The sequence below is a fragment of the Heterodontus francisci genome, chromosome 9 (assembly GCF_036365525.1).
Source record: "Heterodontus francisci isolate sHetFra1 chromosome 9, sHetFra1.hap1, whole genome shotgun sequence".
Lineage (NCBI taxonomy): Eukaryota > Metazoa > Chordata > Chondrichthyes > Heterodontiformes > Heterodontidae > Heterodontus > Heterodontus francisci.
This window is the reverse complement of record NC_090379.1, coordinates 1,435,297-1,447,930: the sequence shown is the minus strand read 5'-3', so window position 1 is coordinate 1,447,930 and position 12,634 is coordinate 1,435,297. Positions and strand designations below refer to the sequence as shown.

General features: G+C 48.2%; 1 protein-coding gene across 3 annotated transcripts in view; it reads left to right on the top strand.

The window, feature by feature from the left end:
• Window positions 1–11,031, top strand: part of mlh3 (mutL homolog 3 (E. coli)) — a 95,854-nt gene extending 84,823 nt beyond the window's left edge. For all 3 annotated transcript variants that reach the window (XM_068038422.1, XM_068038423.1, XM_068038421.1), the window contains one exon: window positions 10,513–11,031. In XM_068038422.1, the coding sequence (XP_067894523.1) occupies window positions 10,513–10,584 (72 nt within the window). In that variant the 3' untranslated portion in view covers window positions 10,585–11,031. The remainder of the gene's footprint in view (window positions 1–10,512) is intronic.
• Window positions 11,032–12,634: the final 1,603 nt, after the last annotated feature.

Sequence of the window (12,634 nt, the reverse complement as noted above, 5' to 3'; positions counted from 1 at the left end):
AGATTCACCAGGGTGTTGCCTGGGCTGGAGCATTTCAGCTATGAAGAGAGACTGAAAAGGCTAGGGTTGTTTTCCTTAGAACAGAGAAGGATGAGGGGAGACCTGATTGAGGTAGGGGCGGCGCAGTGGTTAGCACCGCAGCCTCACAGCTCCAGGGACCCGGGTTCGATTCTGGGTACTGCCTGTGCGGAGTTTGCAAGTTCTCCCTGTGTCTGCGTGGGTTTTCGCCGGGTGCTCCGGTTTCCTCCCACATCCAAAGACTTGCAGGTGGTAGGTAAATTGGCCATTGTAAATTGCCCCTAGTGTAGGTAGGTGATAGGGAATATGGGATTACTGTAGGGTTAGTATAAATGGGTGGTTGATGGTCGGCACAGACTCGGTGGGCCGAAGGGCCTGTTTCAGTGCTGTATCTCTAAATAAATAAATAAATAAATAAAAATTATGTGGGGCATTGATAGGTTAGATAGGAAGAGACTTTTTCCCTTAGCGGAGGGGTCAATAACCAGGGGGCATAGATTTAAGGTAAGGGGCAGGAGGTTTAGAAGGGATTTGATGAAAATATTTTTCGCCCAGCGGGTGGTTGGAATCTGGGACACACTGCCTGAAGAGGTGGTAGAGGCAGGAACCCTCACAACATTTAAGAAGTATTTAGATGAGCACTTGAAACGCCATAGCATACAAGGCTATGGGCCAAATGCTGGAAAATGGGATTAGAATGCTTAGGTGCTTGATGGCTGACACGGACACGATGGGCCAATGGGCCTGTTTCTGTGCTGTTTAACTCTATGACTCTAACATCGACCACCTTAAACTGGCACACTGTGGCTGCAGTGTATAACCGCACTGCAGCAATTCGCCAAGGCACCTTCGACAGCCCTTTACAAACCCGCAACCTCTACCACCTAAAACGGGTAGCAGGCACGTGGGAACACAACCATCTGTAAGTTTCCCTCCAAGTCACACACCATTCAGACCTGGAACTATATCGCCGTTCATTCACTGTCACTGGGTCAAAATCCCGGAATTCCCATACTATCAACACTGTGGGTGTACCTACACCCACATATGAACACCATATGTTCAAGAAGGCAGCTCACCACCACCTTCTCAAAGGCAATTAGGGATGGGCAATAAATGCTGGCTTTGTCCGTGATGCCCATATCCCATAAATGATTAAAAGAAAATAAAGCGTCATGTATTTGTACTGTATGTCCTGTGTTGTGTATATAAAGCCTAAAGAAATAGGAGCAGGAGTAGGCCACATGGCCCCTCGAGTCTTCTCCACCATTCAGTGAGACCATGGCTGAACTTCTACATCAACACCACCTTCCCGCCTTATCTTCATTTTCATTAATTTCCTTAGTATCCAAAATTTATCAACTTCTGTCATTAACTGAGCATTCAGAGCTCTCTGTGGTAGAGAATTCCAAAGATTCAGAACCCTCTGAAGAAAATTCTCCCCATCTGAGTCCTAAATGGCCTACCCCTTAACCTGACCCTTCTAGACTCTCCAGCCAAGGGAAACAGCCTCTCAGTATCTACCCTGCTAAGCTTTCTAAGAATTGTATACTTTTCAATGAGATCACCTCTCAGTCTTCTTAACTCCAGTGAACATAAACCTATTCTACTCGATCTCTCTTCATAGAGAGCTGTCTCATCTGAGGAATCAATGTAATGTTTCACCCTCCCCTCAGCAAGTTTCTCTTTAGGTAAGGAAACTAAAACTATGCACAGTACTCTGGGTGTGGTCTCACTAAAGCTCTCTACAATTGCAGCAAGACTTCCTGACTCTTCGAGTACGCCGACTGCTTTGCAATAAAGGCCAACATACTATTTGCTTTCCTAATTGCTTGCTGTACCTGCATGCTAACTTTCTGTGATTTGTGTAAAAAGACATTCAAATCACTCTGAATACCAACATTTACTAGTCTCTCGCCTTTTAAGAAATATTCTGGTTTTCCATTCTTCCCACCAAACTGAATAACCTCACATTATACAAATTCTGACCTGAAACGTTAACTCTGTTTCTCTCTCTACAGATGTTGCCTGACCTACTATTTCTAGCATTATCTATTTTGATCAACTTCACATTATACTCCATCTGCCACCTTCTTGCCCACTCTACATTCCTTTGCAGCCTATTTGCATCCTCCTCATAGCTTACTTTTCCACTTGGCTTTGTATTGTCAGCAAACATTTACACTTGTTTGGGTAAATGTACACTTTGGTCCCTTCATCTAAGTCATTGATATAGATTGAAAATAACTGAGGCCCAAGCACTGATTCATGAGGCACTTCACAATTACACCCTGCTATCCCAAAAATGTCCCGTTTATTCGTACTCTGCCCTCCTATCGTATGAGCCCTAATTTTGTGCAACAGCCTCTTGGGTGACACCTTATCAAATTTCAGTTGATCCATTTGGAGGCCCTTTGCTGATTAGTATTTCAAGATGTTTCAAGTAGCTGAAGATCTGATCTATTCTGGCTTGGATTTCATTTTCCAGACTTTGAATTACTATTACAGAGACTTGGTTGAGGGAAGGACAGGACTGGCAGCTAAATGTTCCAGGATTTAGAAGCTTCAGGCGGGATAGAGGGGGATGTAAAAGGGGTGGGGGAGTTGCATTACTGGTTAAGGGGAATATCACAGCTGTACTGCGGGAGGCAGTACAATCCGGACGAAACTGTAAAGTACAGCTGGTGATACTTTGATCTCCGATCCTGCTGTCTACACCGTCCAGAGTGTCCGCGGCCACGGCATGCGGTAAGTCCATTGCAGAGAAGAAGGAGCAGCGGGACCCGAGGGAAATAAGTCTATCACAGAGGGGAAGCCCCGAACACGCAAAAAGCCACGAACGGCTCCTCGGCCGCAACTTCAAAGCGCCCGCGGGAGATGGCTCGGAGAGCATCTGCAGCGCACCGTCGGCAATGCTGGTACCGGCGCCCGAGGATGTCGCTCACCTCCCGAAGGACGCGGATGAACTTTCCAGGCGTCGATGGTGGGAACTGAGGAAATGGCTTATTACCTGCATCCCCTTTCCACCCCCTTCCCCTTCCACCCCCACCTTCCCCTTCCACCCCCCCCTTCCCCTTCCACCCCCCCTTCCCCTTCCCAGCTCCACTCTCTCAGCTCACCCGCCCCGCGCCCCCCTCCCCCCTCACAGCCCCTCCTCGCACTATCTTCCCCCTGCACCCTCCCTATCCCATTACAGCCCCCTTCCCAGCTCCCCCTCGCACCCCCTCCTCCCACCAGCATCCTCCTACACCTGTGTAGGGGCCCTAACAACCCCACTGCCTTGTGGGCGTCTCGGGAGAGACCAAGGCTAAGGGAGTAAACCCTAACAGAAAATCCGGAGCGGAACCCTGTAGGTGGTCATGTGTCACCTTTGGCATGTTTCTGGCAGTTCCTGCAGCCATACTGGTGCCAAACGTCATGCCCTGCACTCCTCTGGACCCCACCAGAAAGGCCGAGAGGGGGGTTTTGATGCTTGGACAACTCTCAACCTCCATACATTCGCCCAGGCATGCGCCATGGAGAGGTCACTCCATAGTCGCCTCACAGCGACTGAAACAACACGGAAGGCAGCAGTTACGGGTCATAAGTCCAGCTAAATTGGCGTAGAGATTGGGCGTCACGGCTTGCCTTTGTCGGTGGGAGAGGTCATCGCACCTCACTGGACAGCTACCGCCCGCCTCAAACCGGGCAACCCCCAGTCAATAAGGTTCTGTCCCGCCACAGTCCACCTGCTTCAATGGGTGCTTAGAGCTCAGGGTCATTGCCCGACAAGTGGACTGTAACACCGCACCAAACAACATGAAAGAAGGAAAGAAGGTACCAGCCCTTCGCTTTGCAAGCTTAAACGTCAGAACTATGTGTCCTGGTCTGTCGGAAGACCTTACACAAATCAACGATTCTCGGAAGACCGCCATCATTAACAACGGGCTCAGTAGACTCAATGTAGACATTGCAGCACTTCAGGAGACACGCCTCCCCACGAGTGGACTTCTAGCAGAGCAAGACTATACCTTCTTCTGGCAGGGCAGGGATCCTGAAGAACCAAGACAGCATGGAGTGGGCTTCGCCATCAGAAACTCCTTGCTCAGCATGATAGAGCCTCCCTCAAATGGCTCGGAACGCATACTGTCCATCCGACTGCTCACCACCTCTGCTCCAACACTCTGCTCCCCACCTGAAGCTAAACACCAGTTCTACGAGGAACTCCATAATATCATTAGTAGCATCCCCAACACCGAACACCTATTCCTGCTGGGGGACTTTAACGCCAGGGTTGGGGCTGACCATGACTCATGGCCCTCTTGCCTTGGGCGCTATGGCGTTGGAAGGATGAATAAGAATGGGCAGAGACTGCTTGAGTTGTGTACCTATCATAACCTCTGCATCACCAACTCGTTCTTTCACACTAAACCCTGTCACCAGGTTTCATGGAGGCACCCAAGATCGCGTCGTTGGCACCAGCTAGACCTCATCGTCACAAGGCGAGCCTCCTTAAACAGTGTTCAAATCACACGCAGCTTCCACAGTGCGGACTGTGACACCGACCACTCCCTGATGTGCAGCAAGGTTAGACTCAGACCAAAGAAGTTGCATCATTCCAAGCAGAAGGGCCACCCGCGCATCAACACGAGCAGAATTTCTCATCCACAGCTGTTACAAAAATTTCTAAATTCACTTGTAACAGCCCTGCAAAACACTCCCACAGGGGATGCTGAGACCAAGTGGGTCCACATTAGAGACGCCATCTATGAGTCAGCTTTGACCACCTACGGCAAAAGTGTGAGGAGAAATGCAGACTGGTTTCAACCTCATAATGAAGAGCTGGAACCTGTCATAGCCGCTAAGCGCGTTGCACGGTTGAACTACTAGAAAGCCCCCAGCGAGTTAACATCCGTAGCACTTAAAGCAGCCAGAAGCACTGCACAAAGAACAGCCAGGCGCTGCGCAAACGACTACTGGCAACATCTATGCAGTCATATTCAGGTGGCCTCAAACACCGGAAACATCAGAGGAATGCATTAAGAGAGCTCTTGGGCCAACCATGAAGAAGCTCGCCCCCCTCAAATATAAATCAGGGGACATAATCACTGACCAACGCAAACAAATGGACCGCTGGGTTGTGCACTACCTAGAACTGTACTCCAGGGAAAATGTTGTCACTGAGACTGCCCTCAATGCAGCCCAGCCTCCACCAGTCATGGATGAGCTGGACGTACAGCCAACAAAATCGGAACTCAGTGATGCCATTGATTCTCTAGCCAGTGCAAAAGCCCCTGGGAAGGAAAGCATTACTCCTGAAATAATCAAGAGTGCCAAGCCTGCTATACTCTCAGCACGACATGAACTGCTTTGCCTGTGCTGGGACGAGGGAGCAGTACCTCAGGACATGCGCGATGCCAATATCATCACCCTCTATAAAAACAAAGGTGACCTTGGTGACTGCAACAACTACCGTGGAATCTCCCTGCTCAGCATAGTGGGGAAAGTCTTTGCTCGAGTCGCTTTAAGCAGGCTCCAGAAGCTGGCCGAGCGCGTCTACCCTGAGGCACAGTGTGGCTTTTGTGCAGAGCGATTGACCATTGACATGCTGTTCTCCCTTCGTCAGATACAGGAAAAATGCCGCGAACAACAGATACCCCTCTACATTGCTTTCATTGATCTCACCAAAGCCTTTGACCTCGTCAGCAGACGTGGTCTCTTCAGACTACTAGAAAAGATTGGATGTCCACCAAAGCTGCTGAGTATCATCACCTCATTCCACGACAACATGAAAGGCACAATTCAACATAGTGGCACCTCATCAGACCCCTTTCCTATCCTGAGTGGCGTGAAACAGGGCTGTGTTCTCGCACCCACACTTTTTGGGATTTTTTTTCTCCCTACTGCTCTCATATGCGTTCAAGTCCTCTGAAGAAGGAATTTTCCTCCACACAAGATCAGGGGGCAGGTTGTTCAACCTTGCCCATCGAAGAGCGAAGTCCAAAGTACGGAAAGTCTTCATCAGGGAACTCCTCTTTGCTGACGATGCTGCTTTAACATCTCACACTGAAGAGTGTCTGCAGAGTCTCATCGACAGGTTTGCGGCTGCCTGCAACGAATTTTGCCTAACGATCAGCCTCAAGAAAACGAACATCGTTGGACAGGACGTCAGAAATGCTCCATCCATCAATATTGGCGACCACGCTCTGGAAGTGGTTCAGGAGTTCACCTACCGAGGCTCAACTATCATCAGTAACCTGTCTCTCGATGCAGAAATCGACAAGCGCATGGGAAAGGCTTCCACTGCTATGTCCAGACTGGCCAAGAGAGTGTGGGAAAATGGCGCACTGACACGGAACACAAAAGTCCGAGTGTATCAAGCCTTTGTCCTCAGTACCTTGCTCTATGGCAGCGAGGCCTGGACAACGTATGTCAGCCAAGAGCGACGTCTCAATTCATTCTATCTTCGCTGCCTCTGGAGAATACTTGGCATCAGATGGCAGGACCGTATCTCCAACACAGAAGTCCTCGAGGCAGCCAACATCCCCAGCTTATACACGCTACTAAGTCAGCGGCGCTTGAGATGGCTTGGCCATGTGAGCCGCATGGAAGATGGCAGGATCCCCAAAGACACATTGTACAGCGAGCTCGCAACTGGTATCAGACCCACCAGCCGTCCATGTCTCTGCTTTAAAGACATCTGCAAACGCGACATGAAGTCCTGTGACATTGATCACAAGTCGTGGGAGTCAGTTGCCAGCGTTTGCCAGAGCTGGCGAGCAGCCATAAAGGCGGGGCTAAAGTGTGGTGAATCGAAGAGACTTGGCAGTTGGCAGGAAAAAAGACAGAAGCGCAAGGGGAGAGCCAACTGTGTAATAGCCCCGACAAACAGGTTTTTCTGCAGCACCTGTGGAAGAGCCTGTCACTCCAGAATTGGCCTTTATAGCCCTCCAGGCGCTGCTCCACACACGACTGACCACCTCCAGGCGCTTGCCCATTGTCTCTCGAGATAAGGAGGCCAAAGAAGACTGCGGGTTATGAGAAGACACCTCGGAGGGGTCATGCAGCGAGGCAATATGGGTAGAGCTCAGGAATAGGAAGGGTGCAATCACGAGGTTGGGGGTTTACAACAGGCCTCCCAACAGCCAGCGGGAGGTAGAGGAGCAGATATGTAGACAGATTTTGGAAAGATGTAAAGGTAACAGGGTTGTAGTGGTGGGTGATTTTAACTTCCCCTATATTGACTGGGACTCACTTAGTGCTAGGGGCTTGTAAGCATCCAGGAGGGCTTCTTGAAACAATACGTAGATAGTCCAACTAGCGATGGGGCCGTACTGGACCTGGTATTGGGGAATGAGCCCGGCCAGGTGGTCAAAGTTTCAGTAGGGGAGCATTTCAGGAACAGTGACCATAATTCCATAAGTTTTAAGGTACTTGTGGATAAGGATAAGAGTAGTCCTCGGGTGTAGGTGCTAAATTGGGGGAAGGCTAATTATAACAATATTAGGCAGGAACTGAAGAATTTAGATTGGGGGCGGCTGTTTGAGGGTAAATCAACATCTGACATGTGGGAGTCTTTCAAAAGTCAGTTGATTAGAATCCAGGACCAGCATGTTCCTGTGAGGAAGAAGGATAAGTTTGGCAAGTTTCGGGAACCTTGGATAACGCGGGATATTGTGAGCCTCGTCAAAAAGAAAAAGGAAGCATTCGTAAGGGCTGGAAGGCTGGGAACAGACGAACCCCTTGAGGAATATAAAGACAGTAGGAAGGAACTTAAACAAGGAGTCAGGAGGGCTAAAAGGGGTTATGAGAAGTCATTGGCAAACAGGATTAAGGAAAATCCCAAGGCTTTTTATACATAAAGAGCAAGAGGGTAACCAGGGAAAGGGTTGGCCCACTCAAGGACAGAGAAGGGAATCTACGTGTGGAGCCAGAGGAAATGGGCGAGGTACTAAATGAGTACTTTGCATCAGTATTCACCAAGGAGAAGGACTTGGTGGATGATGAGCCTAGGGAAGGGAGTGTAGATAGTCTCAGTCATCTCATTATCAAAAAGGATGAGGTGTTGGGTGTCTTGCAAAGCATTAAAGTAGATAAGTCCCCAGGGCCTGATGGGATCTACCCCAGAATACTGAGGGAGGCAAGGGAAGAAATTGCTGGGGCCTTGACAGAAATCTTTGCATCCTCATTGGCTACAGGTGAGGTCCCAGAGGACTGGAGAATAGCCAATGTTGTTCCTTTGTTTAAGAAGGGTGGCAAGGATAATCCAGGAAATTATAGGCCGGTGAGCCTTACGTCAGTGGTAGGGAAATTATTAGAGAGGATTCTTCGGGACAGGATTTACTCCCATTTGGAAGCAGATGGACTTATTAGCGAGAGGCAGCATGATTTTGTGAAGGGGAGGTCGTGTCTCACTAATTTGATTGAGTTTTTTGAGGAAGTGACAAAGATGATTGATGAAGGAAGGGCAGTGGATGTTGTCTATATGGACTTCAGTAAAGGCTTTGACAAGGTCCCTCATGGCAGACTGATACAAAAGGTGAAGTCACATGGGATCAGAGGGGAGCTGGCAAGATGGATACAGAACTGGCTTGGTCATAGAAGACAGAGGGTAGCAGTGGAAGGGGGCTTTTCTGAATGGAGGGATGTGACTAGTGGTGTTCCACAGGGATCAGTGCTGGGACCTTTGCTGTTTGTAGTTTTTATAAATGATTTGGAGGAAAATGTAGCTGGTCTGATTAGTAAGTTTGCGGACGACACAAAGGTTGGTGGAGTTGCGGACAGTGATGAGGATTGTCAGAGGATACAGCAGGATATAGATCGGTTGGAGACTTGGGCGGAGAAATGGCAGATGGAGTTTAATCTGTACAAATGTGAGGTAATGCATTTTGGAAGGTCTAATGCTGGTGGGAAGTATACAGTAAATGGCAGAACCCTTAGGAGTATTGACCGACAGAGAGATCTGGGCGTACAGGTCCATAGGTCACTGAAAGTGGCAACACAGGTGGATAAGGTAGTCAAGAAGGCATACGGCATGCTTGCCTTTATTGGTCGGGGCATAGAGTATAAAAATAGGCAAATCATGATGCAGCTGTACAGAACTTTAGTTAGGTCACACTTAGAATATTGCGTGCAATTCTGGTCGCCACACTACCAGAAGGATGTGGAGGCTTTGGAGAGGGTACAGAAGAGGTTTACCAGGATGTTGCCTGGTCTGGAGGGCATTAGCTATGACGGTGGACGCAGTTCATCACAAAGAGCTGCAGATACAGATTGCGCCTGCCTGCAGGTCTGGACTATCATCAGTTAAACACTTCCACCGCTCAGATGCACTTCACACAACTTCACAGGGATTGACTCTCGCCAGGTACAGTTTCACCGGTACTGACTCCTCGCCGGGTAGTTTCACAGGGTCTGACTCCTCGCCAGGTACAGTTTTACTGGCACTGACTCCTCGCCAGGTACAGTTTCACATGGTCTGACTCCTTGCCAGGTACAATTTTACTGGCACTGACTCCTTCCCGGGTACAGATAAACTCGGATTGTTTTCACTGGAACGACGGAGGCGGAGGGGTGACATGATAGAGGTTTACAAAGTTATAAGCGGCATGGACAGAGTGGATAGTCAGAAGCTTTTTCCCAGGGTGGAAGAGTCAGTTACTAGGGGACATAGGTTTAAGGTGCGAGGGGCAAAGTTTAGAGGGGATGTGCGAGGCAAGTTCTTTACACAGAGGGTGGTGAGTGCCTGGAACCTGCTGCCAGGGGAGGTGGTGGAAGCAGGTACCATAGAGACGTTTAAGAGGCATCTTGACAAATACATGAATAGGATGGGAATAGAGGGATACGGACCCCGGAAGTGCAGAAGGTTTTAGTTTCGGCAGGCATCAAGATCGGCGCAGGCTTGGAGGGCCGAATGGCCTGTTCCTGTGCTGTGCTGTTCTTTGAATCTGCTCTCTCCAACTGTCCCATGTGGATTTGCACTTTAGTGATCTGCTTATTGAAAATCCATTGGTTTCGCCCCATCTACCCTGGTAGTTACACCCTCAGTAGCTCTAACAGATTTGTCAAACACGATTTCCCTTTCATAATACCATGTCGGCTCTCCCAAATCATATTGTAATTACCTGCAGCCCCTTGTGATTGACCTGTGTTTGCCATTACTGCATTGATTTCAGGCACAGATTCGATGGGCTGACTCTGCTGTACTATTCTATGATTCTAGAAGTCTCCTGTTACCAAGTCTCTGCTGATCGATTCTAGCATTTTCCCTATTACTGATGTCTGGCTAATGACCAAGAGTTCCAGTTTTGTCCCTCCGTCCTTCCTGTGCCAAGCAACAGTGATGTATATATGTACTGTATTTTTCAGAGTGTTTGTATATAAACTGCCCCTGCCCGATTAGATTTCAGCCTGTTCCTCATTCCCAGGCCTCTTGATATTCTGTTTATAAACCCACGCAAACCCCTCGATTAGATTCAGCCTTTAACATATAGTTTTGTTTTTTCTGATCCCTAGGTTCATCATCGACCAAATTTACAGAAGCTGCACAAGTTGTGTGAAGTGCATCTGAGCGGTGGAAGTGTTTAACTGGTGATAGTCCAGACCTGCAGGCAGGCGCAATCCGTATCTGCAGCTCTTTGTGATGAACTGCGTCCACCGTCACTTGCTTATGTCTCCACTCAGTTTCCTGTCTGTACTGATGTGAAATGGATAAAGCTCCATCATGACTGCCCCTTGCAGCCAAAGCCTGATGAATCGAGTGGGAAGGAGAGGTGTTGTCCATTCGGATATTCGGCATCGGGTTCTGCTGTTTCTGGCTCTTGATGAAGAGCATTGACTGTGGACTTTGACACTGACTGCGGACTTTGACACTGACTGCTGAAGGTACTTGGGGACAGGACTCCCTGGGGACTGCTTCTTGTGCATCTCACAAACTTGCATGACAGCTGCTGGTTACAGTGACCTTGTGTTTGTTTTATGTACACTCTATGATTACTTATTAATGAAATATTTATTCCAATAAATGTGAAGGAGCAGGCTGGATATGCTTACGATTCATTTGAATCAAGGTATCAGGCGGGAGGTCCTGCAGCAGGACAGTGCAGTGCAGGTTGTAAGGCTGCCCCATACGTTCTCTCACCTTGTCTCATTTGCCATTTTAATTCTCTACCTTATTCCCAATCTGACCTTGGCCTTCTGCAGTGTTCCAATTAAGCTCAAGGAACAGGACATCAGCCTTCTGGCCTCAACATTGAGTTCAACAATTTCAGATTGTAACTGCCTCCATTTAGTTTCCTTTTACTTTGCTGGCTTTGGTTTTGCTCTCGTTTTTCTTTTTCTTTAACTTTCAGATGTTCATGTGTCTAAAGGATGTGTAACTGGCAGAATTATCTTTTTTTCTTCACTTGTCCCATTACACTCCCTTTGGCTTTGCACCATCATCCCTTTTGTCATTTAATCTCTCCTATGTTCCACACTATCACAGACTTTTCCCTTTTGTTCTTTTTCCACCCTCCCCGCTTTGACTTGCTTAAAACTTATTACATCTCTAACTTCTCCGAGTTCTGGTGAAACGTCAGTGACTGGCAGAGTTAACTTTGTTTCTCTTTCCACAGATGATGCCAGACCTGAGTATTTCCAGCATTTTCTATTTTTATATCTCTCACCTTGACCTGGTTGTGCAGCCAGTCCTTCACCAGGTGCTGTGAAGATTGGAGGCAGACTGACACATTATTGAGTAAACTTAGAAAATAGGAGCAGGAGTAGGCCATTTGGCCCTGCTCCGCCATTCAAAAAGATCATGGCTGATTGTCTAATTCAGTACACTGTTCCCGCTTTCTTCCCATATCCCTTGATCCCTTTGGCATTAAGAAATATATCTATCTCCTTCTTGAATATATTTAATGACTTGGCCTCCACTGCCTTCTGCAGTAGAAAATTCCACAGGTTCACCACCCTCTGAGTGAATAAATTTCTCATCTTGGTTCTAAATGGCATACCCCGTATCCTGAGACTGTGACCCCTGGTTCTGGACTCCCCCGACATCGGGAACGTCCTCTCCTGTCTAGTCCTGTTAGAATTTTATAGGTTTCTGAGATCCCCTCTCATTCTTCTAAACTCCAGTGAAGAGAGGCCTCGTCATCCCAATCTCTCCTCATATGTCAGTCCTGCCATCCCAGGAATCAGCCTAGTAAATCTTTGCACTCCCTCCATGGCAAGAACATCTGTCCTCAGATAAGGAGACCAAAACTGCACACAATACTCCAGATGTGGTCTCACCAAGGCCCTGTATAAACTGCAGTAAGACATCCTTGCTCCTGTACTCAAATCCTCTTGCAATGAAGACCAACATACCAATCACCTTCCTAATTGCTTGCTTTCAGCGACTGGTGTACAAGGACATCCAGGTCTCTATGCACCTCCCCCTTTCCCGTTATACTGCATCTGCTATGCATTTGCCCACTCACCCAACTTGTCCAAATCACATTGGAGCCTCTTTGCATCCTCCTCACAGCTCACATTCCACCCCAGCTTTGTGTCATCTGTAAACTTGGAAATGTTACATTTAGTTCCCTCACCCAGGTCATGAATAGATATTGTGAATAGCTGGGGCCCAAGCACTGATCCCTGCAGTACC